The 26,818-nt window shown below is 41.4% G+C and overlaps 1 protein-coding gene across 1 annotated transcript in view; it reads left to right on the top strand.

The window, feature by feature from the left end:
* The window catches only part of USP12 (ubiquitin specific peptidase 12), a 79,271-nt gene that overhangs the window by 37,023 nt on the left and 15,430 nt on the right, over positions 1-26,818 (top strand). Inside the window, exons 3-4 of the mRNA XM_082365110.1 lie at positions 10,454-10,667; positions 24,414-24,643. Of these exons, the coding sequence (XP_082221236.1) occupies positions 10,454-10,667; positions 24,414-24,643 (444 nt within the window). The remainder of the gene's footprint in view (positions 1-10,453; positions 10,668-24,413; positions 24,644-26,818) is intronic.

Raw genomic sequence — 26,818 nt, 5'->3', positions numbered from 1 at the left:
AGTGGTATAGATTTAAAAGTGTGAAATAAAAGAAAAAAACATAGCCCTGCCCTTGTGGAGGTAATCCTTGTAATTATACATTATTAAAACTTTGGAAGAACTTTCTTTAGAATTTTTAACTCTTTCCTGAATCATGAGAAAACACCACAAATCTTTGTTATATAGTTGTCATGGTAGTTTATGCTGTACTGTACTGTTAGGTGGATCCATGGTGAGTGTTTTAAAATATGTGTATTGGTGATAATACAGGTAACGTAAGTTATATTGAACAGATTGGTGTGTTACTGAGTACTAGCACGTCATTACGTACAGATAGGTTTCTTGTGCGATTTGAGGAGGGCAGTTGCAGTGGTATGTGTGTCTCGCCTTGCTTGGGGACCCTTCCGTGTCTGCGCTGGGCGTAAGCTAGTAACACAGGATCAGCAGTGCCCACCCTCCTCCTCTTCCCCTCCCTAGAGGAGGCCGCTCAGTAGTCCTCGGGCTTTTTTTTCTGGAATGTATCCTTACAGCCTAAATAAGGTACTTATACTGCCATTAAAAAAAAAAAAAAAATCTACTGACTTCCTGTTTTGGCAGATAAGAAACTTCACTCTCTTTTCTCACCATCCCTGCCCAACTTCACTTTCCCCCGTTCTCCCAATATGGAATTAATCATTGCTTTATTTTTCCATGTCCTAAACTTTCATTTATTCTTCCCAAAGCCTTCAGCAGAACTAAAGAAAGCCAAAAAGACCTTCTCAATATCAGTTTCCACCGAGCCGTGCCTGTCAGGTACCACCCAGCCCCCTGTCCTCCTGCTGTGCAGCTTCTGCCTGGCAACGTCTCTTCCATCGCCCTTCACATTCCCCGCACTTGTGTCCTTTCCTTCATCCCGACTTCTTTCCGGGTTTTCCCTCCCTTGCTTTGTGGAACACATTCTGTAGATGCTTGTTTAGGAAGTGTGCGTGGATACAAACTTTGAGATCTTGTATATTTAAGACTGTTTTGGTTATTGTTAGAGCTAGATATCCATCCTAGGTTACAACCTTCCTTCAGAATTTTTCAGGGCTTACTCCGCTGCTTTCTGGCTTCTGTTGATGCTGAGAGGGTGGATGCCATTCTGGTTCTCGATCTCTTATGTACGGGGCTTTTTTTTTCCCCTTTACAAAGTTTTTGGGAGGCCTTAAGGATATTCTCTATCCACAGTGTTCTGAAATCTCATCGTGTGTCTTGATGGGGACCCTGTTGTGCTGAGTGTTTATGGACCCATTCAGACCGATGATTTATTTCCCTCAGTTGTAACACATTTCTGATACTATTATTGGGATGATTTTCTTCCTATCATTGTAATTTCTCTGTTTTGTCTTTTTTTGATATGGTTAGTTGTATATTGAAACACTTAGACTGACTCTTTATTTTTCTTATTCTCCCATTTTTGATCATCTGCCTTATTCTACATTTTAGACTATATCTTCAACTTTTTTGTCCAGCTCATTGAATTTTTTATTTCTTAGAATGTTACTTTTTTTTCTTCTCTTGTTTCATGGGGGCAGTATTTTCTGTTCCTTTTCTCAGGATGTCATTTATAGTTTTTGCTGTTGCTGAGGTTTTCTTATGCTTATTGGATTGCTTCTGAGACCTTGGAGTTTATTCCCCGCCCCCTTTTAAACTTTGGTATCTTTCCTGTTGGAAGCTTTCCTCAAATTGTACTCATCTATAAGGGTGAAATGCTGAAAGGATGACTGGGGCTTCTTGTGTTGTGGTGGGGCTGCTCTTTCAGTCTAGAGTGGCCCCTGGCAAATGCCCCTCCCTCCCACGGCCCCCATCCCATTTCAGTAGCTGGAGCTGTCTCTCTGGGGCTGTTTATCTTCTGCCTGGAGGCCTCCTCCAGTGCCTGTCTGGGGCAGGGGGGGTTATTCGGGGTTTTATTTGGTCCTGTTTCCTGCTCGGTGCCTCACTGCTGTCCTTAAGGGTTCTCCACCCAGAGTCTCCTCTTCATCTTCTGTGGAGACTAAACCTGCAGCTGAAGGAACAGTTGAGTGCCTGGGGGTCTAAATGGTCCTTTTAAAGACTGACGACCAGACTTGTGTTCTCAGAGGTCCCCACCCCACAAAATGTCTCTGACCCTTTAGAGGTGAGTCTATTGTTTCCCATTTGTCTCTTAGAGACTTTTGGGCTACTTCTCCTCTGTCTGCCTTCTGTTTTCTGAAGTTCACTGATATCTCTAGTCTGTCGTTGTCTTCTTTGGCCTTTTGAGTTTTTGCCTCATCTGTTCTTTTACTGTCATTTTATTGGGGTATCATGGGGAGGAGAGTTAAATGAATATATTTAATTTTTCTTGTTTATTGAGCAGTCTGGCCTCTACTTCTAATATCTGAAATGCTCGTACTTACAGAGTTGTCTAGTGATCAGAAACCTCATTTCAGTTCTGGGGCTGGCAGACCCCAGTTCTTCAGTCTCATTGCCCTTTCCCTGTGGCTGGCTACCACCCTTATTTGGCTCAGCCTCCAAAGCTAATTTGTGTCTTAAATCGTAGAAAAGTTGTGCCCATTTTTAGTGTCCCAGAAGAACCCATTTTCCTTAGAATAGTAGTATTTTCTATATTGAAGGCTGTTTTCCCTTTCCCTTCTCCAGCATAAACATTCCAATCTCTCCATTTTGTGTCTAACTAACTTTTTTGCAGATAACCTCAAAACAAGTAAACGAGTCTTAAAGCTCTATATTATTTTTTCTTCTGCTGATACGTTGTTTTTAATTGGATACCAGTATCCAAATACCAGTGTTGTGTGTAAAAAAACAAAGTTTCTAAGAAGGTATCACTTTTATTACTTCATGTGCATCAATCTAAATTCAAAAGGTAGAATTTATATTTCTCCCTGAAGCTGAGTAACCGAGATTCAATAAAACCAAGGAAAGCAAGAATTTCTGATACAGTTTCTGATCTCTGTGCCTGGTTATTATGATGAAGAATTGAGATCCCTAAGGTAGCCAGGGCTCCAGCTGTGAAAGATTGAGGAACACCTTGAATTACACGCAGAAATAAACTGGTGGTCAGAGTAGATGCAGCAGAACGAGGATAGCGATGAACTTCTTTGATCTGTGCTCTCAGGCTGCTTGGCGGCTGTGTCGCATACCTTTAACCGTTTTCCATAAGCCCTGTTTTCAGCCCTTAAATTGTCATCACCCTTCTCTCTCGTTTCCTTCCCCCTTTTTTCTTCGTAGAGTTATCACACTATTACAGAATCCCTTAAAAATTAAGGTTGGAGCTTTGAGGGGTCGGGGAGATGGCTTAGTTAACTAAGAGATGAACGTTTTAACATCTTCCTCCTGTCCCTGTGCCTGTCTGCCAAGTAGTCAGTGTTGTAAACAACATGGAAGGTAGCTGCTTTAAGGCACTTGGTGGTTAGTCTTTCCTAGCAATTGGATCCTGTTAAAGTGAGGCGCATGTATATTTTCTTTTCATCAGTCTGTTCTTAGCTAAGTGTGCAGGTTCATTTTAATTGCTCTTACAAAAAGCTAATACTGAAAAGGGTTCCCATTAGATCTGCCTGATTGGATCCGTTTTTGCGACCAGTAAGTGGTAGAATCACTCAACAGCACTTGCTTTTGGGAAATAGTATGTGTATTTGGGCAGTTAGAAAATTAGACTTTTTTTCTTTTTTTTTTAGTGGAGAGAAGGAAAAAAAAAACACCCCAAAACCCCACAGTTAATCTACCAGAAAATTCAGAGTGGTTACTCTTCACTTTGTTAATAACAGTCTGTTTTCCATTATTTTCAGTTGTAGATGTTTTTATCTTGGAGGAATATTTTCACAAATGATAGCTTTTATGGCCGTTTGCTCTTAATGGTAACTCTGATGCCATCACTATGATTTGCATAATACATAGAGTGGGGATTTCCTGTTGGGTTAACTCTTGTGAGTACGTTAGTATTTCTGATGGTACAGGACGTTAGGAGAGGGGAAATACTTGTGTGGCTCGGGGGGTGCAGAAGCCATCCTGAGGAGGGAGAGGAGCCTTTGGAAGCTTTCTCTTGCTGTGAAGTACCCCCCTTACGTGTCCGCTGTTTATAGTCAGCTAAATTCTTTGAAAACAAATTGTTTAATCTGATAAACCAGATTGCCTTTTTCCTTTATATCTTGTAGCTAATGAGTACTTATTTTAGTAAAGTTGATAGTAGTGATTTAGACTAGTAGTATCTCTTTCCTACTTTCTGTGCAGTCTCTCCATTTTAAAAAAATTTTATTATTATTATTATTATTATTTTGGCTGCAGTGGGTCTTCGTTGCTGCGCGCGGGCTTTCTCTAGTTGCGGCGAGTGGGGGCTACTCTTAGTTGTGGTGCCCGGGCCTCTCACCACAGTGGGTTCTCTCGTTGCGGAGCACGGGCTCCAGGCACATGGGCTTCAGTAGTTGTGGCGTGCAGCCTCAGTAGTTGTGGCACACGGGCTTAGTTGCTCTGCGGCATGTGGGATCTTCCCGGACCAGGGATCGAACCCTTGTCCCCTGCATTGGCAGGAGGATTCCCAACCCCGGCGCCAGCAGGGAAGCCCAGTCTCTCCATTTTTAATAGCCTTTTAAAAATCATTTCATTATATGATTTTATTTTAATTTTCTAACACAGTAGGCTCCCAAACACAAGTAGGTTTGTGGGGCTAGACTGTCTTATAGAAGTCTTTTTAACCTGAATTGCTAGTAGTCACTAGTTGGAACTCTGAATCCAGGGAACAAGGGCCATTATGGAGGAGAGCGAGAAATAAAAATGAAACTTTCCATTTGTAGGTTGTAAAGTTGATTAGGCCTATGTCTCTTGGTTTCCTTTTGCATTGGTTTCGTTCTCCTTTGGCTTCTCTCCACCTGATGGCCATCTTATATCATCAGAGATCCCAGACCGTCTGTATCAAACCTGACCAAAGAACTCTGCCCCAAGGCCTCTGGCCAGATTGGATCCAGTGCCCGACCCTGTTGCAGGGTCTACAAAAGGGCTTGTGACTGACAGTCATACAGAACTTGCACAGAGAAGTCGGTTCCCGTGAGGAAGCCTGGGGCGGGGGAGCAAGGGAGAGGGGAGGAACAGATGTCCACGAGAATCTGGATTAGGTTCACCTGGCTGCAGAGAGGGGGTGGGTAGGGGCACGTGGGGTCTAGACTTACGTAAAACAGGGCCACCTAAACAGATTGTGGTTGCGGGAGGAGGGCCTTCCCGTAGAAGGGAGGGTGTTCACAGGATGGCATCATCGCCAGCCAGCGTGGGGGACCGTGGGGCACTTAAACATTTAAAAACATTTTTTAAAGGTAATACTGTTGACATAATTGTGATTAAAACCAGTAGTTTCCAAATGAAATATGTAAGATGATTCATTGGGGACCAAAATATGAGCATTTCTAGTGTTTATTTTTATCTAAAAAGGAAAGATATAGGTTAAGCTTTACTAATTCTTAATAATTGGTCGACACTGGCACCCATACTACTCTGTCCACGTGTGTAGTGGTCCTATGTCACTGCAAGTTGCATGGTACCAAAGGCTAACAGTATCACCCCTCTTATTCATTTGTGCTGTTGCAATCTATTATGATTCAAGTGTAGACTTAGGGATTACAGGATTTAATCTATTTCAGCTAAGCTAATTTTTCAAAAGGGACAGATGGCTCAAAAAAGGTTGTTTCAAAAGTAACCATGTAGTGATGAGGTATTCCGAACCATGCTAAGTTCTTCATGCAGATCATTCATTTAATTCTTTACAAGGTTGTAGAGGTGGGTGCTGTTATAAATGTCATTTACAGATGAGGAAACTGATGGAGAGAGAGTGGCTTGGTAATTTCCCAGGGTCGGGTAGCAGAACCAGACTTGAACCTAGATAGCTTGGTTTCAGATCCTGTGTGCTCAGTGGCCAGGCTTTGCTGGTATCAAGACAGATAATTACTTAAACGAATTCAAACAAATTTGGTAGATAGGATCGACTATCTAATACCATAGTTTAGAAAGTAAAGGCTGTCAAGGAGAGAGTCTTTTCCCCTTGGACCTATGTATGTATCTTCGCGGAGATACCTTTTTCAACTTTGATATCCCTTAAAACTATGTAGCCAAATAACTGAACTGTCAAATACTCTATTAAAATCTATAACCCATAGTTTACAAAAAAGCATACTAAGTCTCATTGCTCTTACTTAATAATTTTTAGTGAAAACAAAAAATTAATATAATAATTTGAAATGTTCATCTTAATCATATTTGTTGTATTTTTAGTGTACATAATGTACATATATTATTTCTAAACAAATATGCATGTATTAGGGATATGTGCTCAAAATGATCTTATTGATGGGGATATGAGAAATCTTTTTTTTTTTTTTTTTTTTCAAGACTTAGAGAAAAAAGCATTAGAGAAAGCAGGGATAGGTCACTGTGTTCAATAAACAATTGAGAAGTCAGTGATCAGACCTTTAATATTTGCTTCCCCAGATTCTAAACCTGGTCATACCTTTGATCTTCAGAACCAGCTGAAAAAGCACAGGGTAGGTTTCAACCCTATTCAGAAGCAAGAGTGCAGAGGAAATCATCCCAGACAGTCTTTTGCATGAAAGCTATATACTTGAAGGATATGTTTTTAGGTTTCAGGAACTTCACTGAAAGTTACTATTAAAAATCAGAGAAATTGAAGGAAAAGCTTCAAAGTTATGAATAAGATTGAAAGTTAGTTTATTCTGGAGAAATAGTAGTACTTTCAACCTTTAATTTTTCCTTAATGGGGTTGATGAAGGTAAGTAAAGAAGACCATAATAGAAAGCCTCAAAGATTGGTTGTAATGTTACCTATTGCTTGTAGTCAGAAGATTAGCAGGAGGCTGACTTCAGCATTGTCTACATGCCAGTTCCTTAGCTTATTTTATTTGCTTTTTTATTAGTAGGTCAAGCTTCATCATCATAAATGTTTCTAATATACTGTGAGATGCTGTCTTTTGTTTATCTACCTGCTCTGTGGAAGTTGTTAGAGTTCCCTGTTGTTTATTCTTTAATAAAGTGTCCAAATTATGGGGATTGTATCTTCTGTTCAGTTTACAAAGCCATAGTTTGTTGGTCATTGGAGTCATTAGACTGTTGTACAATTACTAGTATTTTTCAGACTAATTAATACTGATTAATTGGTAAGATAATCATAGTAATATTGGAGATTCTACTGCAGGTGTACTTAGCCCCTGGATAGGCTTTATTGAAGGATATCCATGGTTGTATTCATGATCAATAATATCAATGTATCATTGTCATATACTTTTAGCATTTCTCTGGAAAGCCTGTAAACACATCTATCTTTACGAAATCAGTTCTTGGCTCCGACTAGCAATGTGAACATAGAAGTTGTAAATCTTCTCTGAGTCTGTTGTCCTGTTCCTTTTTTGGGGTATTTAACTTCTTCCTCTGTTCCCTGAGTATCTTGTAAATTAGTAGTTCAATCTAGACACTTGGTTAAAGTTTAGGGATTTTATTTTGTTTTTTAAGGCAAGAATACTTTATAGGAATTGCTACATATTTCTTGGTGCACCACATCACAGGATGTAAAGTTTTGGCTGTTCATTTTTAATGATGCTGGAATGCATTGGGCGTTCAGGTCTGAGCTCCCCATTTTAAAGTTCCCCATCAACCTTTAACCAAATGTTTTAGGTATCCAGGGATAATTATTACCCAATCCATTATTTACAATGATTTCTTCTGAATTTATTAGCCAGAATTATTCTCTAAACAATAACTTTAATGCCCCCTGAAATAATGTTTTTATGAGAAAGGTGGGGTAAAACTTTGATGCTTTTCTTTTTTATATTCTTGTTTACAACTTCCACTGGAGACTAATAAACCACATAGATATTTGTGTAGTTGATGTGCTTTTTAATCCATTGCAGTAATTCTTTTTGATGAAAGTTGGCTCTTCAAGCCACACAAAAAGATATTCCAGGCTAATCTTGTACATTGTACATTTCCTGTCCATTACGTTGTATAGCCATATCTGTAAGTCGTCCTAGTTCCTTTTTGTGGGAAAAGGGTTTTTAGAGGCCACAATCTGGATGCAGGGGAAATTTATTGATGTGGAGACCTTTTCAGTGGACAGAACCTGAGAACGCAAACACACACACACACACACACACACACACACACACATTTATTTTAAGATTTACAAAGAGGCATGAGTTTATACTGCTATTTCTAATTCCAATTTAACTTTAAAGGGCTTTTACTCTTCTGGTTTTTACTATTGTATCTTTTTTCCTTTACGTTAAAAAATTTGATTACGGGCTTCCCTGGTGGCGCAGTGGTTACGAATCTGCCTGCCAATGCAGGAGACATGGGTTTGAGCCCTGGTCCGGGAAGATCCCACGTGCTGCGGAGCAACTAAGCCCATGTGCCACAACTACTGAGCCTGCACTCTAGAGCCTGTGAGCCACAGCTACTGAGCCCGCGTGCCACAACTACTGAGCCTGTGCGCCACAACTGCTGAAGCCCACACGCCTAGAGCCCGTGCTCCGCAACAAGAGAAGCCACCGCAATGGGAAGCCCACGCATCACAACGAAGAGTAGCCCCAGCTTGCCACAACTCAAGAAAGCCCGCGCGCAGCAACGAAGACCCAACGCAGCCAAAAATAAATTAAAAAAAAATTTTTTTGATTCCTAGGGGATACTGACATAATTCCTTCCTTGCTTTGTCTTACAGTATATCTTCAGTGGTTTCAAAATAGCAATATCAATGGGTTAATTCTAGCAGTGTGAGTACTGAATGCTGTTTTAAGATTTCTTTGTTCTTTTTGTTTTTAGACTGTAGTTCAGTAGGCATGGATAGTAAAAATCCTGTGTTTTAAAATTATTTGAAGTCATTCTTTTCTTTTTTTTTTAAAGCTTTATTTATTTATTTATTTTAAAATTTACTTTATTTGGTTGTGTTGGGGTTTTTTTGCTGTGCGTGGGCTTTCTCTAGTTGCGGTGAGCGGGGGCTACTCTTCCTTGTGGTGCCGGCTTCCCATTGCGGTGGCTTCTCTTGTTGCGGAGCACGGGCTCTAGGCACACGGGCTTCAGTAGCTATGGCTCGCGGGCTCACTAGTTGTGGTGCATGGGCTTATTGCTCCACGGCATGTGGGATCTTCCCGGACGAGGGCTCGAACCTGTGTCCGTCCCCTGCATTGGCAGGTGGATTCTTAACCACTATGCCACCAGGGAAGCCCTCATTCTTTTCTTTATGTAGTTCTACCACCAACTCGGTACACATTTAGGTCTGATTTATTTCTATTTATTTTCAATTGTAGGAATTTATTCTTTCTTTTTCATTTTAATTTAGTTTTTAAAAATATGGGTACAAAGTAAACTTTTTATAACCGTGTACATGTACAGCAGTCTCACTTTCATTGCTCTCTACTCTTTTCCCTTTCTCTATAAATAACTGTTTTTATTAGCTTTTGATATATCCTTCCTAGTTTTAAAATATAAGCAAACGTGTGCACGTGTTTATGGACATAGCTGAAGAGTGCCTGTTCTTCAACACTCTTCTCCACTTGCCTGTATCTGGTCACTGTGTGCCTGACCCCGCCCCGTGGCAGTTCTCTGAGAATTGTCCTCGTTCCTTGTTTACTCCCCAGGTCCTCAGTGATGGACTTCTAGGGGTTTTATCAGCCGGCTTTGGGAGTCAGTGTCTATTAATGGGAAGGAAAAAAGAAGGCAGAAAATATTTATCAAAGTCTGTGTTATTTTCTCTGTAAAGTAGGACGACTTTCTCCCCTGTTATTAAAGAGAAGGAAGCTGAGGCTGAGTGATCAGTCACCTGCCCCAGGCCAAGTGGCCAGTGAGAGGTGGGGCTGCAGCTCAGGGTTCAGCTCTGGAGCCGAGGCCACGTCCTTCTGACGGATCGAGAATAATGTGACCTGGCATTTCGGCCTTTCAGTGGTAGTTAGGCTGTCACGTTGATGACTTTTTCATCTAATATTTCAGAGTATCTTGTTTTTCCTTATTTTTTGTTTTTGTTTATTTTTTGGATGGCACTGAAGAACCTGATAGTAAACCTCACTTTTATGGTTTTTTTTAAAGAATTTTTGAGAGTTACATTTTTAAATGTGCAGTATAGAAAATGCTTTGTATACAACCAATACTGTCATAACAATGGGAATTGAAAAAGGAATTCTCCAGAATCCTAAACCTTAACTAATCTCACTATTTAACCTATGTAGTTATTTAACTCAGTTTTAATAAAGGCCAAATTTATTGCATGTATTTTTCTTCAGTTTTAACCTGAAACTGATGCCAGGAGCATCCATTTAATGTTAAAATGGGTAATTTGCAGTCAGGACAATTATTTCTACTCTCAGATAGATACCTTTTAATTTATGAGGATCATCAATTCCCTATCTTGTCTTTCTCTTCTCTCAGCTGTAGACATAGAAATTCTTTCTCTGAAAAACGTGTTGCCTCAAATTTAACAAAAATGTTTTTTTCTATTCTAGTTTGGGAATACTTGCTACTGCAATTCAGTTCTTCAAGCACTTTATTTTTGTCGTCCGTTTCGGGAAAAAGTTCTCGCGTACAAGAGTCAGCCTAGGAAGAAGGAGAGTCTTCTCACGTGCTTAGCAGACCTCTTCCACAGCATCGCGACCCAGAAGAAAAAGGTTGGCGTCATACCTCCTAAGAAGTTCATAACAAGATTACGGAAAGAAAATGGTAATTCTCCTACTTCTTAATGTGTCGCTTACGTAACAGGAGGAGCAGGTGCAACGAGCATCAGCTGAGCATCTTTACTCCTGATGATGCGTTAGCCGCTGGAAAGCCAACGGTGACACTCCTGTCTCTAATGCAGCATCAGTTTAGTGAGGAGACAGTCACACAGTGATTGCTGTGAGGTGTGATCACTGTTTGAAGTATATTGTACAAAGATCAAATTCTGTGCGCCAGGAAATGAGAAATCATAATTTCTCTTTTTTTGCCTGCTTGGCTTTTCTATCAAGAAAAGTTGTGGGGTTTTGGTTTTTTTTTTTCTTTCACTTAGTGTTCATTTGTTGTTTTCATAATGCTTTCATGTGTGTTAATTCATTTGATCCTTAACGATAACCCGATGAGAGAGCATGTGACTTCCCCCATTTTAGCCATGAAAAAAACAGAAGCTAAAAGACTTGCCAGGAGTCACACCCCAGGGAAAGGAAAGACCTAACACAATAAATTAAACTTTCTAGCTTAGGGTAGGTAGTTTTAACTTCACCTCCTGTCCCCACCATCCCCCCCCCCTTTTAAAAATAGTTACTGATTGCATCCCACTTCCCTTTTTTCTCTTAAAATATTTTTCATTTAATTTTCCTAGCAAGCCCATAAGTTAGACATTACTTCCTCACTTTACGTGATGGCACTGGCTCTCAGAGACGTTAAGGTCACCTGTCAAGCCCCACACTTCTTCCTGACATCTGAGCCCCGTGTTCTGTCCAGTGTGGTGTGCTACCTCAGAAGGTTCAGATGGACTCGAGAAACATGTAGAATTCTGTTTGTTCGTTTGTTTGGATGTAGGCATTTCAATCATTGTAGAAATAAAATTGAGTAGTATTTTTCGTTTGATTTGTTATCTGTCAAATATAATGATGTGCACAGAAATATGACTTGAGAAGTCTTTAGTGTTGGTTTTTAAACACACCAGAGGGGAGGCCTGCCCTTCAGTCAGTTGACACTGTTCATTATCACATGAATTGAGATGAGCATGGGTCATATCTCGTTCCCTAAAACATACGAAGATGCTGAAATAATATGGCTCTAGGTTACTACTCTTGAATCTGATACCTATGTTAAAGATTTTGTTCATTTTCTCCATATACAAATATAGATCAGTTGATTAATTGCTCACAAAAACACATCTTTTTTGTGTTTCCCTGACTAAAGCTAAACCTACTTACTTTCTTGAATTACAGATGTGTATAGTATCTTCTGTTGGTAAGAAAGCCAAGTACAACTCTGTTAGAATGTGGACTGAGTGATTCAAGTCTTCTCAGAGAGTCTTTTTGTCTGTGTTGGTAGTAAACTTAGAAAATTTTGTCCTGGTAGAAAACTCATGTACTGTTAACCCGTGAACAACATGGGTTTGGACTGCGTGGCTTCACTTATATGATGATTTTTTTCATTAGTAAATACTATAGCACTGCAGCATCTGCAGTGGCTTGAATCCACAGGTGCGGGCCAGGTACAGAGGAACCATGTATACAGGGGGCCGACTGTGAGTTATATGTGGATTTTCAGCTGTGCAGAGGGTCACCTCTCCTAACCCCTGCTTTGTTCAAGGGTTAGCTGTACATGATAATTGAACATGCCATCCTTTCTCAGTGACTTTGTTAGTATTTTAGAAATGTTCAACATGGGAAACATAAACTTATACAGAACGCATATTATTTTCCTTTTCACGTAATAGTACATTTTCCTTGACCTGATTGTTTAGTAATATATCGCATGTATTCTGTCTTAGTTTGGGCTGCTGTAACAAAAACACCATAGACTGGGTGGGTTAAACAGTAAACATTTATTTCTCACAGTCCGGAGGCCAGGCAGTCCAGGGTTAAGGTGCCGGCAGATTCACTGACGGGTGAGGGCTGTCTTCCTGGTTTGCAGACAGCCACCTTCTCGCTGTGGCCTCTTATGGCGAAGAAAGAGGGAGAAGCAAGCTCTCTCGAGTCTCTTGTAAGAGCACTATTCTCAGCCCTTAAGACCTAAGTGACCTCCCAAGGGTCCCATCTCCAAATAGCATCATACTGGCGATTAGGGTTCCATCATACGAATTTGGAGAGGGGCAGGTGCATGCAGTCCATAACATTATCTTTACATGAACAGTGATTTTTTTTAAAATTAATTAATTAATTTATTTATTTATGGCTGTGTTGGGTCTTCGTTTCTGTGCGAGGGCTTTCTCTAGTTGTGGCAAGCGGGGGCCACTCTTCATCACGGTGCACGGGCCTCTCATTATCGCGGCCTCTCTTGTTGCGGAGCACAGGCTCCAGACGCGCAGGCTCAGTAGTTGTGGCTCACGGGCCCAGTTGCCCCGCCGCATGTGGGATCCTCCCAGACCAGGGCTCGAACCCGTGTCCCCCGCATCAGCAGGCAGACTCCCAACCACTGCGCCACCAGGGAAGCCCTGAACAGTGATTTTTAAATTTAGATCGACTCTTCTGCTGAACGCAGAGTTCACGTTTCTGTGTTTTGAAAGTTCTGTGTGGTTTAATACCTGCAGCTTTATATGTTTGCTTATCAAAGCTGGGATATCTTTCCAGTATTTGTTATTTTTTAGTAGTTCAATTTTTTTGATTTTTTTGTGTGTTTAGGCAGAGTCAGTTGATACACAATAGACTTTTTTTTTTTTTTTTATGGCTGTGATGGGTCTTCGTTTCTCTGCGAGGGCTTTCCCTAGTTGCGGCAAGCGGGGGCCCCTCTTCATCGTGGTACGCGGGCCTCTCACTGTTGCAGCCTCTCTTGTTGCGGGGCACAAGCTCCAGACGCGCAGGCTCAGCAATTGTGGCTCACGGGCCCAGTTGCTCCACGGTATGTGGGATCTTCCCAGACCAGGGCTCGAACCTGTGTCCCCTGCATTGGCAGGCATATTCTCAACCACTGCGCCACCAGGGAAGCCCTCTCATTTTAGTTTTGATTTGCATTTCCCTAATTAGTGATGTTGAGCGTCTTTTCATGTGCCTCTTGGCCATCTGTATGTCTTCTTTGGTGAAATGTCTATTTAGGTCTTCTGCCAATTTTTTAATTGAATTGTTTGTTTTTTTGATATTGAGCTCCATGAGCTGTTTGTATATCTTGGAGATTAATCCTTTGTTGTTTCATTTGCAAATATTACCTCCTATCCTGCGGGTTGTCTTTTTGTCTTGTTTATGGTTTCCTTTGCCGTGAAAAAGCTTTTAACTTTAATTAAGTCACATGTGTTTATTTTTGTTTTTATTTCCGTTACTGTAGGAGGTGGGTCAAAAAAGATATCGCTGTGGTTTATGTCAAACAGTGTTTCTCCTATGTTTTCCTCTAAGAGTTTTATAGTGTCTGGTCTTACATTTAGGTCTTTAATCCATTTTGAGTTTATTTTTGTGTATGGTGTTAGGGAGTGTTCTAATTTCATTCTTTTACATGTAGCTGTCCAGTTTTCCCAGCACCACTTACTGAAGAGGCTGTCTTTTCTCCACTGTATGTTCTTGCCTCCTTTGTCATAAATTAGGTGCCCATATGTGCGTGGGTTTATCTCTGGGCATTCTATCCTGTACCATTGATCTATATGTTTTTTTTGTGCCAGTACCATACTGTCCTGATTACTGTAGCTTTGTGGTATAGTTTGAAGTCGGGGAGCCTGATTCCTCCAACTCCGTTTTTCTTTCTCAAGATTGCTTTGGCTCTTCGGGGTCTTTTGTGTTTCCATATGAATTGTAAAATTTTTTGTTCTAATTCTGTGAAGAATGCCATTGGTAGTTTGATAGGGATTGCACTGAATCTGTAGATTGCTTTGGGTAGTATAGTCATTTTTCACAATATCGATTCTTCCAGTCCAAGAACATGATATATTTCTCCATCTGTTTATGTCATCTTTGATTTCTTTCATCAGTGTTTTATAGTTTTCTGAGTACAAGTCTTTTGCCTCCTTAGGCAGGTTTATTCCTAGGTATTTTATTCCTTTTGTTGCAGTGGTAAATGAGAGTGTTTCCTTAATTTCTCTTTCTGATTTTTCGTTATTGGCGTATAGGAATGCCAGAGATTTCTGTGCATTAATTTTGTATCCTGCAACCTTACCAAATTCATTGATTAGTTCTAGCAGTTTTCTGGTGGCATCTTTAGGATTTTCTATGTATAATATCATGTCATCTGCAAACAGAGACAGATTTACTTCTTCTTTTCCAATTTGCATTCCTTTTATTTCTTTTTCTTCTCTGATTTCTGTGGCTAGGACTTCCAAAACTATGTTGAGTAAGAGTGGCGAGAGTGGACATCCTTGTCTTGTTCCTGATCTTAGTGGAAATGCTTTCAGTTTTTCACCATTGAGAATGATGTTGGCTGTGGGTTTGCCATATATGGCCTTTATTATGTTGAGGTAGGTTCCCTCTATGCCCATTTTCTGGAGAGTTTTTATCATAAATGGGTGTTAAATTTTGTCAAAAGCTTTTTCTGCATCTATTGAGGTGATCATATGGTTTTTATTCCTTAATTTGCTAATGTGGTGTATCCCACTGATTGATTTGCGTATATTGAAGAATCCTTGCATCCCTGGGATAAATCCCACTTGATCATGGTTTATGATCCTTTTAATGTGTTGTTGGATTCTGTTTGCTAGTATTTTGTTCAGGATTTTTGCATCTGTGTTCATCAATGAAATTGATCTATAATTTTCTTCTTCTGTGATACCTGTTTCTGGTTTTGGTATCAGGGTGATGGTGGTTTCATAGAATGAATTTGGGAGTGTTTCTCCCTCTGCAATTTTTTGGAAGAGTTTGAGAAGGATGGGTGTTAGCTCATCTCTAAATGTTTGATAGAATTCACCTGTGAAGCCATCTGGTCGTGGACTTTTGTTTGTTGGAAGATTTTTAATTACGGTTTCAATTTCATTACTTGTGATAGGTCTGTTTATATTTTCTAATTCTTCCTGGTTCAGTCTTGGAAAATTGTACCTTTCCAAGAATTTGTCCATTTCTTTGTGGTTGTCCATTTTATTGGCATATAGTTGTTTGTAGTAGTCTCTTATAATCCTTTGTATTTCTTCAGTGTCAGTTGTGATTTCTCCTTTTCCATTTCTAATTTTATTGATTTGTGTTCTCTCCCTTTTTTTCTTGATGAGTCTGGCTAAGGGTTTATCAGTTTTGTTTATCTTCTCAAAGAACCAGCTTTTAGTTTTACTGATGTTTGCTGTTGTTTTCTTCATTTCTATTTCATTTATTTCTGCTCTGATCTTTATGATTTCTTTCCTTCTACTGACTTTGGGTTTTCTTTGGTCTTTCTGTAGTTGTTTTAAGTCTGTAGGGTTAGACTGTTTACTTGAGATTTTTCTTGTTTCTTGAGGTGAGATTGAATTGCTATAAACTTCCCTCTTAGAACTGCTTTTGCTGCATCCCATAGGTTTTGGGTCGTCGTGTTTTCGTTGTCATTTGTTTCTATGTATTTTTTTATTTCTTGTTTGATTTCTTCAGTGATCTCTTGGTTATTTAGTAGCACACTGTTTAGCTTCTGTGTATTTGTGTTTCTTACAGTTTTTTTTCCTGTAATTGATTTCCAGTCTCATAGCGTTGTGGTCAGAAAAGATGCTTGATACGATTTCAACTTTCTTAAATTTTCCAAGGCTTGATTTGTGACCCAAGATGTGATCTGTCCTGGAGAATGTTCCATGTGCCCTTCAGAAGAAAGTGTATTCTACCACTTTTGGGTGGAATGTTCTATAAATATCAATTAAATCTATCTGGTCTATTGTGTCATTTAAAGCTTGTATTTCCTATTTTATTTTCTATTTGGATGATCTGTCCACTGGTGTAAGTGGCGTGTTAAAGGACCCTACTATTACTGTGTTATTGTCGATTTCTCCTTTCATGGTTGTTAGCACTTGCCTTATGTATTGAGGTGCTCCTACGTTGGGTACATAAACATTTATAATTGTTATATCTTATTCTTGGATTGATCTTGATCATTATGTAGTGTCCCTCCTTATCTCTTGTAACAGTCTTTATTTTAAAGTCTATTTTATCTGATATGAGTATTGCTACTACAGCTTTCTTTTGATTTCCATGTGCATGGAATATCTTTTTCCATCCCTTCACTTTTAGTCTGTATGTGTCCCTAGGTCTGAAGTGGGTCTCTTGTAGACAGCATATATATGGGTCTTGTTTTTGTATCCATTCAGTCAGTCTTTGTCTTTTGGTTGGGGCATTTAATCTATTTACATTCAAGGTTATTATTGATATGTATGTTCCTATTACCATTTTCTTAATTGTTTTGGGTTTGTTTTTGTGGTTCTTTTTCTTCTCTCATGTTTCCTGCCTGGAGAAGTTTCTTTAGCATTTGTTGTGAAGCTGGTTTGGTGGTGCTGAATTCTGTTAGCTTTTGCTTATCTGAAAAGCTTTTGATTTCTCCGTTGAATCTGAATGAGATCCTTGCTGGGTAGAGCAATCTTGGTTGTAGGTTTTTCTCTTTCCTCACTTTAAGTATATCCTGCCATTCCCTTCTGGCCTGTAGAATTTCTGCTGAAAAATCAGCTGATAACCTTATGGGGATTCCTTTGCATGTTATTTTTTGTTTTTCCCTTGCTGCTTTTAATATTTTTTCTTTGAATTTAATTTTTGTTATTTTGATTAGTATGTGTCTTGGTGTGTTTTTCCTAGGGTTTATCCTTTATGGGACTCTCTGTGCTTCCTGGACTTGGGTGACTATTTCCTTTCCCATGTTAGGGAAGTTGTGGACTATAATCTCTTCTAATATTTTCTCAGACGCTTTCTTTTTCTCTTCTTCTGGGACCCCTATAATTTGAATGTTGGTGTGTTTAGTGTTGTCCCAGAGGTCTCTTAGGCTGTCTTCATTTCTTTTCATTCTGTTTTCTTTATTCTGTTCCACAGCAGTGAATTCCAGCAATCTGTTTTCTAGGTCACTTATCCGTTCTTCTGCCTCAGTTATTCTGCTATTGATTCCTTTTAGTGTATCTTTCATTTCAGTTATTGTATTGTTCATCTCTGTTTGTTTGTTCTTTAATTCTTCTAGGTCTTTATTAAACATTTCTTGTATTTTCTCAATTCGTGCCTCCATTCTATTTCCAAGATTCTGGATCATCTTTACTATCATTACTCTGAATTCTTTTTCGAGTAGATTGCCTATTTCCTCTTCATTTATTTGGTCTTGTAGGTTTTTACCTTGCTCCTTCATCTGACATATTTTTTGTCATCTCTTTTTTGTTTGTTTTTTTTTTTTATAAGTGAGATTGTGTTCCTGTCTTACTGGTTGTTTGGCCTGAGGCTTCCAACACTGGAGTTTGTAGGCTGTTGGGTAGAGCTGGGTCTTGGTGATGAGATGAGGACCTTTGTGAGACCTCACTCCGATGAATGTTCCCTGGGGTCTGAGGTTCTCTGTTAGTCCAGTGGTTTGGACACAGAGCTCCCACCACAGGAGCTTCAGCCAGACCCCCGGCTCGTGAACCGAGATCCCGCAAGCCACATGGGGTGGCAAAAAAAAAAAAAATGAGAGAAGAATAACAAAGTAAAAAATAAAATTAGAGTAGGAAACTAACAGATATGTTAGAAAGACTATAAAAATGAAAATATAGATGAATCAACAACCGGAAAGTACATCAGTACCACAGTAGTAAAAAAGAGGAGGAGGGAAAAGGAAAGAAAAGAAAAGAAAGAAAAGGAGAAAAAAGAGGGGGAAAAGCCCTTGGCTGTGGAGGGAGGGGCCTAAGGAAGGGCGAGGTTTGGGTGGTGGGCGGGGCCCATGCTCAGGACCCACATGACTGGAAAAGGCCCTGGGAGCTATAGGGGGTGCGGCTTAGGCTCAAGGAACAGAAGGGGCCCAGGCGTGCCCCCCACCCCTGGTCTCAGAGGGCAGGGGACCTCACCTGGGAGTCCAGCAGGCTTCCTGGGCTCGAGTGGGAGGGGCAAACGCCCTTCTCTCCTCTCCTGCTCCTCCCACCTGCCTCTCCTGTTCTCCCCTGGCCTCCTTCCTATGCCCCTAGGACCAATGCTGCCAGGGGGAGGGGTGGGCCCTGGAGGGCAGAGGACCAGCCTGGGAGCTCAGCAGGTTCCCCGGGCAGAGTGGGCAGGGCAGACGCCCTGCGCTCCTCTCCCTCTCCTCCGGGAGGGTCCCTCCCATCTGCCTCTCCTGATCTCCCCAGCCTCCCTCCTATGTCCCCAGGACCCACGTGGCCTGGAGGGGGCTTTGGAGCGGGGGTACCAGCCTGGGAGCTCAGCAGGCTCCCCGGCCCGAGTGGGCCAGGCAGTTGCCTTCTGTTCCTGTTTCGCTCCTCCGGAACGGTCCCTCCCGCCTGCCTTTCCTGATCTCCCCCGCCTCAGGGGCGCCAACCCTGTCTGGCTTCCACTTCTCCTCCCCCTTCAGTCCCCCCACGTCCTACCGGTTCACTTGGGGGTTCCTCCCGTCTCCTTGGGCATCAAGGTCCCCACCAGTGGCTGGCAGGCACCCTAGTTGGGAGACGCTAACTCGGCATCTTCCCACACCGCCATCTTAGAATGTATTTTCTGGAGTGTTCTTAAATCAGCCTCCTTCCATGTTATGTTAAAAATTTCCCATTCTGTATTCCCAGTGGATGTTAGCTCTATATTGTTTTAACCACTATTGCTTTATATTACTAATCATTTAGATATCCCTTGGAAGGAATCTATTTGCATTTCAGTAATGGATTTGTGTTTTTAAAATTTTAATTCATTTTACCTAATCAAAGCAGAAGACACTACAGCACTGTGCTCCTACACACGGGGTGGTAACACTTGCTCCACACATATGTTGTCTTTGATGACAGGGAATATTTGCATTGCGTTGATGATTGTATGCTTAGTCCCTACTGTGTTCCAGGCACTGTGCAGGAGTTAGGGATAATGAAATAAGACAAACCTCTGCCCTCACGGGGCTGACATTCTAGCGAGAAAGATAGACAGACAGTTACATAAGATAATGTGGCATTGGTACAAATAAAAGTAAGCAGGGCAAGGTGGTAGAGGATGAGGGAGTTGATAAGTGATGTGAGAGCAGAGATTTGAAGTGAGAGACAAGTCATTTGAAGACCAGAAGCAGGGTTGTTCCAAGCAGGTAGAACAGAAACTGCAGTTGCCCTGAGTGCTTGAAGGACAGCAAGAAAATTACTGCAGCTAGAGTGGAGTGAGATGAAGGTCAAGTCAGAGAGAAAGAAGGGCCAGGCAGCTCCCGGTTTATTGTGAAAGCCACGGGAGGCCCCTGGAGGGCTCCGCTCCGCATCAGAAGGTCCCCTGGCTGCCGGGGGCCTGGTGGCAGGAAGGGGCGCCCATGGGCAGCACGAGGAGAAGCATGGCGACTGGCCGGGAGACTCCTGTAGTCGTGGAGGTAGGAAACGAAGCCATCTGTTTATGATGATTGACTTCTGTCAGCTCTCCCTTGTTTAGAAGAATTAACACACAGGTTGGTGACCTAACTTACCGAGAGTTGACTCAGCTGGATCATCTAAGGAGGACTTGAAGTCAGACCAGCTGGCTCGAGGCAAAGTGCATTATTCACATTGTTGTTTGGGGCCAAGTTTTTTCTTCTCATGTCGTCTTAGCTGTTTCAACCCCTGTTATCTGTTCCTTCATTCATTCACTCAAGACATGTCAGGCACGTCTAATGTGTGGCAGTACTGTTCGGAGTGCTGGGGATACAGCAGTGAATGCAGTGGGACGGGTGCTGGTTCTCAGGGAACCTGTGTGTACACAGCAGCATTTCGGGTGCTATGGAGAGATACAGATACAAAATATAAACACATTTTCAAGTATTCGTCTTCCTCAAGCGAGGAAATAACTAGTTGTTCACAAATAGCAGCTATTAAATAGATTTTAGTAAATAATTTCTCATATTCATTAATCCTTTTTCTCCAAAAGAGCATGAAAGATATTTTGTATGATGAAAAGCTGTAGCTATTTCTGAATTATGAAGAAAACTTACTTTTAGGCAGTGATTTAGTTTCCCTCTTTTATTTTTTTGCATTGATGTTACAGCTATACCAAGACTTTGATAGCTTATACATTTCATATACGTTTATTTAATATTGACATTGTCTGTCTCTCCTGCTAGACTGTCAGTTCCTCAGTGTCGGGAGCCATTTGTTCCTATGCACCTTTGTAGTCCGAGCACTTAATCCAGTTCCTGGCACATCGGAGGTGCTTACTAGATATTTGTTGGATGAGTGAATGAATGAGTGAATTTGTTTAATTTGCCAAAGCAAGTTTGAAGTCCGCCTTGCCCATTATGCTGCTTTGCAGAGAAGAAAGCCACCCATAAGAAAGCTAAGAGTTTAGAAATATAATACAGTTTACAGGGATTGTCATGAGGCCATTTAGTTGATGATGTTCAGATGTTTATGTGGTCTTGGTTGGTGTTTAAAACTACAGTGGCTGCTCTTAGTTGAGGCTCTGCAAGGTTCTGGTATGTTCGGTTTACTATGTTTATAGAAAGTGGACTATAATATTTAAAATATTTTAACAAAATAGAGTATTTTCTGATTTACTTTGCGTCTCATTTGTAGAGCATTCAGGTCAATTGAGGTATTTCTTTGAATATGATGTCATTGTTCTGTATTAAAGGAACATCCCCCCAAAAAAGATATTTCAACTTTAAAAAAAATTAAAACATTTGCATATTTCTGCTTTACAAAAAAATATTTATTTTGAAAAACATGCATATATGCTAAAATAATTTAAGAGGGAAGAGTGAGTCTAGCTTGTGGCATTAAGCCATCATGTAGCTATCCGCTGTGGTGAATTATTCATCCCTCACCGTAACCAGGCCCTTAGCAGTGATTATAGAGTCTTTCTCCTGGTCCTCTCCCATCATCCCTCCCTCTAGATTCTCCATGACTTCCCCAGTTTGTTTCCACTTTGCTCAAGACCCCTAATCACCTCTAGCATAATCTCCTTGCAGTCCTCATCTTAGTGGGCCTCCTGAGGTTGGTGATTCTGTGACCTGGGGAGGGGTAAGTGAGAGATGGAGGCTCTTGGTTTTTGAGGGGTTCCATTCACGTCCAGGAGCTGCCTGGACACGGAGCAGCTTAGGGCAGGAGTCGGGGTGGATGGAGAAACCATGGATCAGGCCATTAGTGCACGAGCGGAGGTTAGCCATGACCCCAGAAGGGTGAGGGTTAAGGGTAGGATGGCCAGATCTTACGAGCTTTCTTGATTGAGAGAGAGTTTTTATATGCAAGTGAAAGTGTAGTGGTTTAGGGGTGACAGCAGGAAGCTAGAAGATGCCAAAGAAATGGGGAGTTTAGAACTGAAAGCAGCTCTTAGAAGGAACAGCAGACAAAGGGTTGCAAAAGAAGAAAATCCCTAGGATGAGGAAGGAAATGAGGTACAATAATAGTGGAGACTAGGAGACTGGGGTGAGGGGCAGGGTGGTGTTCTTAGGGATGGAGATGATTGCCTTGAGAGGCGAGGGGAAAGGTCGTTGACCTCAGTTATCTCACCTTTGGCATAGACCAGTCCATTGGCGGCACCATCTGAGGGTTCCGAGCATGACTTGGCTTGATCTCGGAGATGGAGAGGATAGCCGGAGGGTTTGCAGAGGTGCAGGCGTCTCACGGTGGGGGTGGTGTGCGGCGACTTCTGCCGGAGCAGGTGGTGGAGTGGTGTCAGATGCTTTGGCTCCACTGTCCCTCGTGGGCAAAACCCAGAAGACACGCAGTACAACAAATTACAGATCAGTTAGAGGTTAAGTCCACATGGGCTAATGCAGTAACTCTTAGGACTCAGGGCTTTTATTGTTCTTAAAAATAACATGGGGAGTTGGTTTAAGGCTAATCAAACCCCTCAGGACAGACTTACAGCAGAGAAGTGAAGTATGGCTCCGGGTGCGGTCCTAGCATCATTGTGTTGGCCTGTGACATGCCCGCGACCAGAGGTGGAACCACAGGACGGATCCAGACAGTCTTGCTCTAGCACCTGTACCTTAAATCTGATACTTTTCAAAGGTCTTTTTGACACCTAGATTAAAATCATTATTTTCTTTTAATATTCATGAAAATGAATATTTTCACTTGCTCCCATTTTGTCTTTATAATAACCTTGCAGAGGAAGATGGTATTCCATTTTAGAGACAGGAAAATCGAGACCTTTTTCGTTACAGTGGGGTTGAATGTTTTTTCATGTGTTTTATTTAAACTTTTGAATCTTGTTTCTATAAATTGTTGATTTCAAGTCCTTTGCCAACTGAGATAAACTCTTTATATTATATGTTGAAGATGTTAATAACTTTCAGGTTTTACTGTTTTTAACTTTTTCAATGAGTTCTAATGCATGGAACTTAGTTTTATGCAGTCATGTCTGTAATTTTTTAATTCCTTTTATTTTAGGAAGGCTTTCCCTAAGTTTTCTTCTCAATTTCTATTCTATCATTTAAAATAATGTAAACTGTGAACTTCCTGGCACTTATTAAATGTTTACGGAAGCTCTGAAGGTGAAGCTTCCTGACTAGGTGGTTATCTGAGTGCGTTTTGTTGGCTGGACCACGGGCGCCTTGTGTGGCCAGGTGGCCCCGGCTGCCTGTGTGTGGGTCGCTGGGGCCGGATGGCCTGGCTTGAATCCTGGCCCTGCCGCTTCCTGGAAGTGACTTTACCACTTGATCCCCTTTCCTCACTTGTGAAATACCGTTAATAGCAGTGTCACAGGGCATGAGACCCTGCCCCTGAAGTCCTTCCTTTTCAGGCTCAGGGTGCATGATGCAAGCACAGGTCAAGCCCTTAATGTTAGTGACCCTCAGGTTTCCACGACATTTACTTATTCCTGTAACTACAGGGAACGTTCCACAGAGTTACAGACCTCACATTTGGAAGGGGCCTTAGAGATTCTCTGGATTAAATAGGTAGTTCATGGTGCCTTTGTTCCCTAAACCTGACTGCACAGCGGACTCACCTGGAGGAGCTTTGAAAAGTGCAGGTTCCAGGCCTCATCTCGGACTTAATCAGAATCTCTGGCATGTATGGCCCAGTATTGTTTAATGTTAACAACTTCCTCTGTGGTTCTATGCATTTGCGTTGGCACTGCCAAGAGGTTGTCCAGCTTCCACTTTAAAACTTTCCATGTTGGGACTTCCCTGGTGGTGCAGTGGTTAAGAATCCACCTGCCGATGCAGGGGACACTGGTTCGATCCCTGATCCAGGAAGATCCCACATACCAGCGGAGCAACTAAGCCCGTGCGCCACAACTACTGAGCCTGCGCTCTGTAGCCCGCGAGCCACAACTACTGAGCCCACGTGCCACAACTGCTGAAGCCCGCATGCCTAGAGCCTGTGCTCTGCAACAAGAGAAGCCACTGCTGTGAGAAGCCTGCGCACCGCAACGAAGAGTAGCCCCCACTCGCTGCAACTAGAGAAAGCCCGCGTGCAGCAGCGAAGACCCAATGCAGCAGCCAAAAAAAAAAACTTGCCATGTTGTAATATTTGTGGAGTAATAGATTAAGTGAGCTAATAAAAAGCAGTTGTTTCTTATCTCCTTAGTACATTATGTGTGAGGATAGGTTTTGCTCTTTTCTCATTGATCTATTAGTATTTTTTTTAAGATTCTCTTTCATCATAACTTTATTTTCTCCAAATTCAGTCATAATTTGTATATGTGAAAGATACCTATTTCTTGTACATTACTATAACAGTTCCAAACATTTTCCTTAGTTTTGATAGAATACAATTTTTTTTAATTTAGTTTTTTAATGAAGTTATTAATTCTGAAATAAGTCTCTGTATATTCTTATTTTTAGAGCTTTTTGACAACTACATGCAGCAAGATGCCCATGAATTCTTAAATTACCTACTAAATACAATTGCTGATATTTTACAAGAAGAGAGAAAGCAGGAAAAACAAAATGGTCGTTTGCCCAACGGTAATATTGACAGTGAAAATAACAACAGCACACCAGACCCAACGTGGGTTCATGAGATTTTTCAGGGAACATTAACTAATGAAACCAGATGTCTTACTTGTGAAACTGTAAGTATATCATAAAATTTCATATAGAACAAATCTAATCCATTATATTAAATGTTCTTTGAGAATGGATATGAGAGATGAACTTGAAAGTTGTAATCCTCAGGTGTAGAGTATATGACTGTGACAGATGCGCCTCTCCGTTGTCTGCTTATTAATAGTGAACACTGAGGTGGCAGAGAAATACTCGCTTCAGTTTGAACTATTTGAGTTTGTTTCACTACAGGAGACCATAGAGCCGCGTTCTGGAAATTACAGTCTTAGTTGAGCTCGTAAGAAACCTACAGGTCAGGGAAGTATATTAATTTGTTGTTCCTTTTCCTACAATTATGTTTGTTGTTTATGGTTGGAGTAAAAACTGAAGCCTACTGTGTACACTCAAGGAGGGAAACTACCCCCTTGCTGGGTAGTTTGTGAAGAGGAGCAGTAGGTAAATCTCTTGAAAACGGTTTACTCATAGGGTCGGATAACGCAGGCCTCCGGTTAAGTTCTTACCTTGTTCTCCCTTGACGCACGAAAGGTCAGACTCTTACTTAGGCACCTTTATCCAGTTCTGCCAGTGACCCCCTTCACAGCACAGCCTCCTCTCAGCACAGGGTCTGGTTTTAGAGTTCAGTGGTTTGCATCGCCTGTGGTCACCATGCTTCCTTTAGCCTCCTGCAATCTGGAACATGTTCATAGTCTTCTTGTCTTTTATGATACTTAACATTTTTAAAGACTATGCCCCTCCCCCTTTTAATCTAACATTCCTCGTATCAAGTTTGTCTGATGTTTCCTTCTAATGAGATGCAGGTTGTGCGTTCTTTTTTTTTCTTTTATTAATTAATTTTTTATTTTTGGCCGCATTGGGTCTTCGTTGCTGCACGCTGGCTTTCTCTAGTTGTGGCGAGCGGGGGCTACTCTTTGTTTTGGTGCGCGGGCTTCTCATTGCGGTGGTTTGTCTTGTTGTGGAGCATGGGCTCTAGGCGCGCGGGCTTCAGTAGTTGTAGTTGCAGCACGTGGGCTCAGTAGTTGTGGCACGTGGGCTTAGTCGCTCTGTGGCATGTGGGATCTTCCTGGACCAGGGCTCGAACCCGTGTCTCCTGCATTGGCAGGCGGTTTCTTAACCCCTGCACCACCAGGGAAGCCCCGATTGTACATTCTTGGCCGGAACAATTCATAGTTAATGTGTCCTCGTCAGGATATCACATACAGGCACACAGTTCCGTCTGCCCCTCGTTGGTAAAATTAATTTTGATCTCCCATTCACGATGTTGTTCAGTTTCTCCACTTCATAATGACTGTTTTTTATGCCCTTGTAACTAGTAGGCAGACTGTGGGAGACACAGATATTCTTGTTCCTCATCAAAATCTCCCCCCAGACTTAGCATTCACTGATGATTTTTGCCCAATCCAGTCTTTACTGTGATGGTTGTACTGCTAGTTTTTAATAGCAGAGGAGAGTAGCGTGGTCAACTGGAAAAGAGTCCACAAGCAAGAAAAGTAAGGGAAATGCTTTATGGATGTTGGAAAGAATAACATAGTCTACTCAGTTAACTGAATCAGATAAACTTATACTGGCAGAGACTAATAAGGAACTGTCTTTTTTTTTTTTTTTTTTTTTAATAGATTTAAGAAAAATGGAGTGGAAAGTACAGAGAGTTCCCAAATTGCCCCCCTCCCCACTTCCCCCTAATAGTAACATCCTTGGCATTAGTGAGATATATTTGTTGCAATTGATGGGCCAGTGTCGATACATTATTATCTAAAATCCATAGTTTACGTAAGGGTTCATTCTTGGTGTTGCCTGTTGTTTGATCTCTCTTTGTTTTGACAAATGTATACTGATGTGTCAGTCACTACAGTATCCTACAGAGTGGTTTCACTCTGTGCTCCACATATTCCTGCTTCCCTCCTCCTCAACCCCTGGCAGCCACTGGTTGTTTTACTGCCTCCATAGTTTTGCCTTTTCCAGATGCCATGTGGTTGGAATCATAGAGTATGCAGCCTTTTCAGATTGGCTTCTTTCACTTAGCAGTATGTATTTGAGGTTCCTGCGTGTCTGTTCACAGCTTGATAGCTCATTTCTTTTTATTGCTGAATTACGATTTATTGTCTGGAGGTACCGGAGTTTATCCATTCACCTACTGAAGGACATCTAGGTTGCTTCCAAGTTTTGATAATTACGAACAAAGCTGT

This window comes from Balaenoptera borealis (assembly GCF_965194805.1).
Source record: "Balaenoptera borealis genome assembly, chromosome: 18".
In the NCBI taxonomy this organism is placed as follows: Eukaryota; Metazoa; Chordata; class Mammalia; order Artiodactyla; family Balaenopteridae; genus Balaenoptera; species Balaenoptera borealis.
This window is presented reverse-complemented; position numbering and strand designations above follow the sequence as displayed.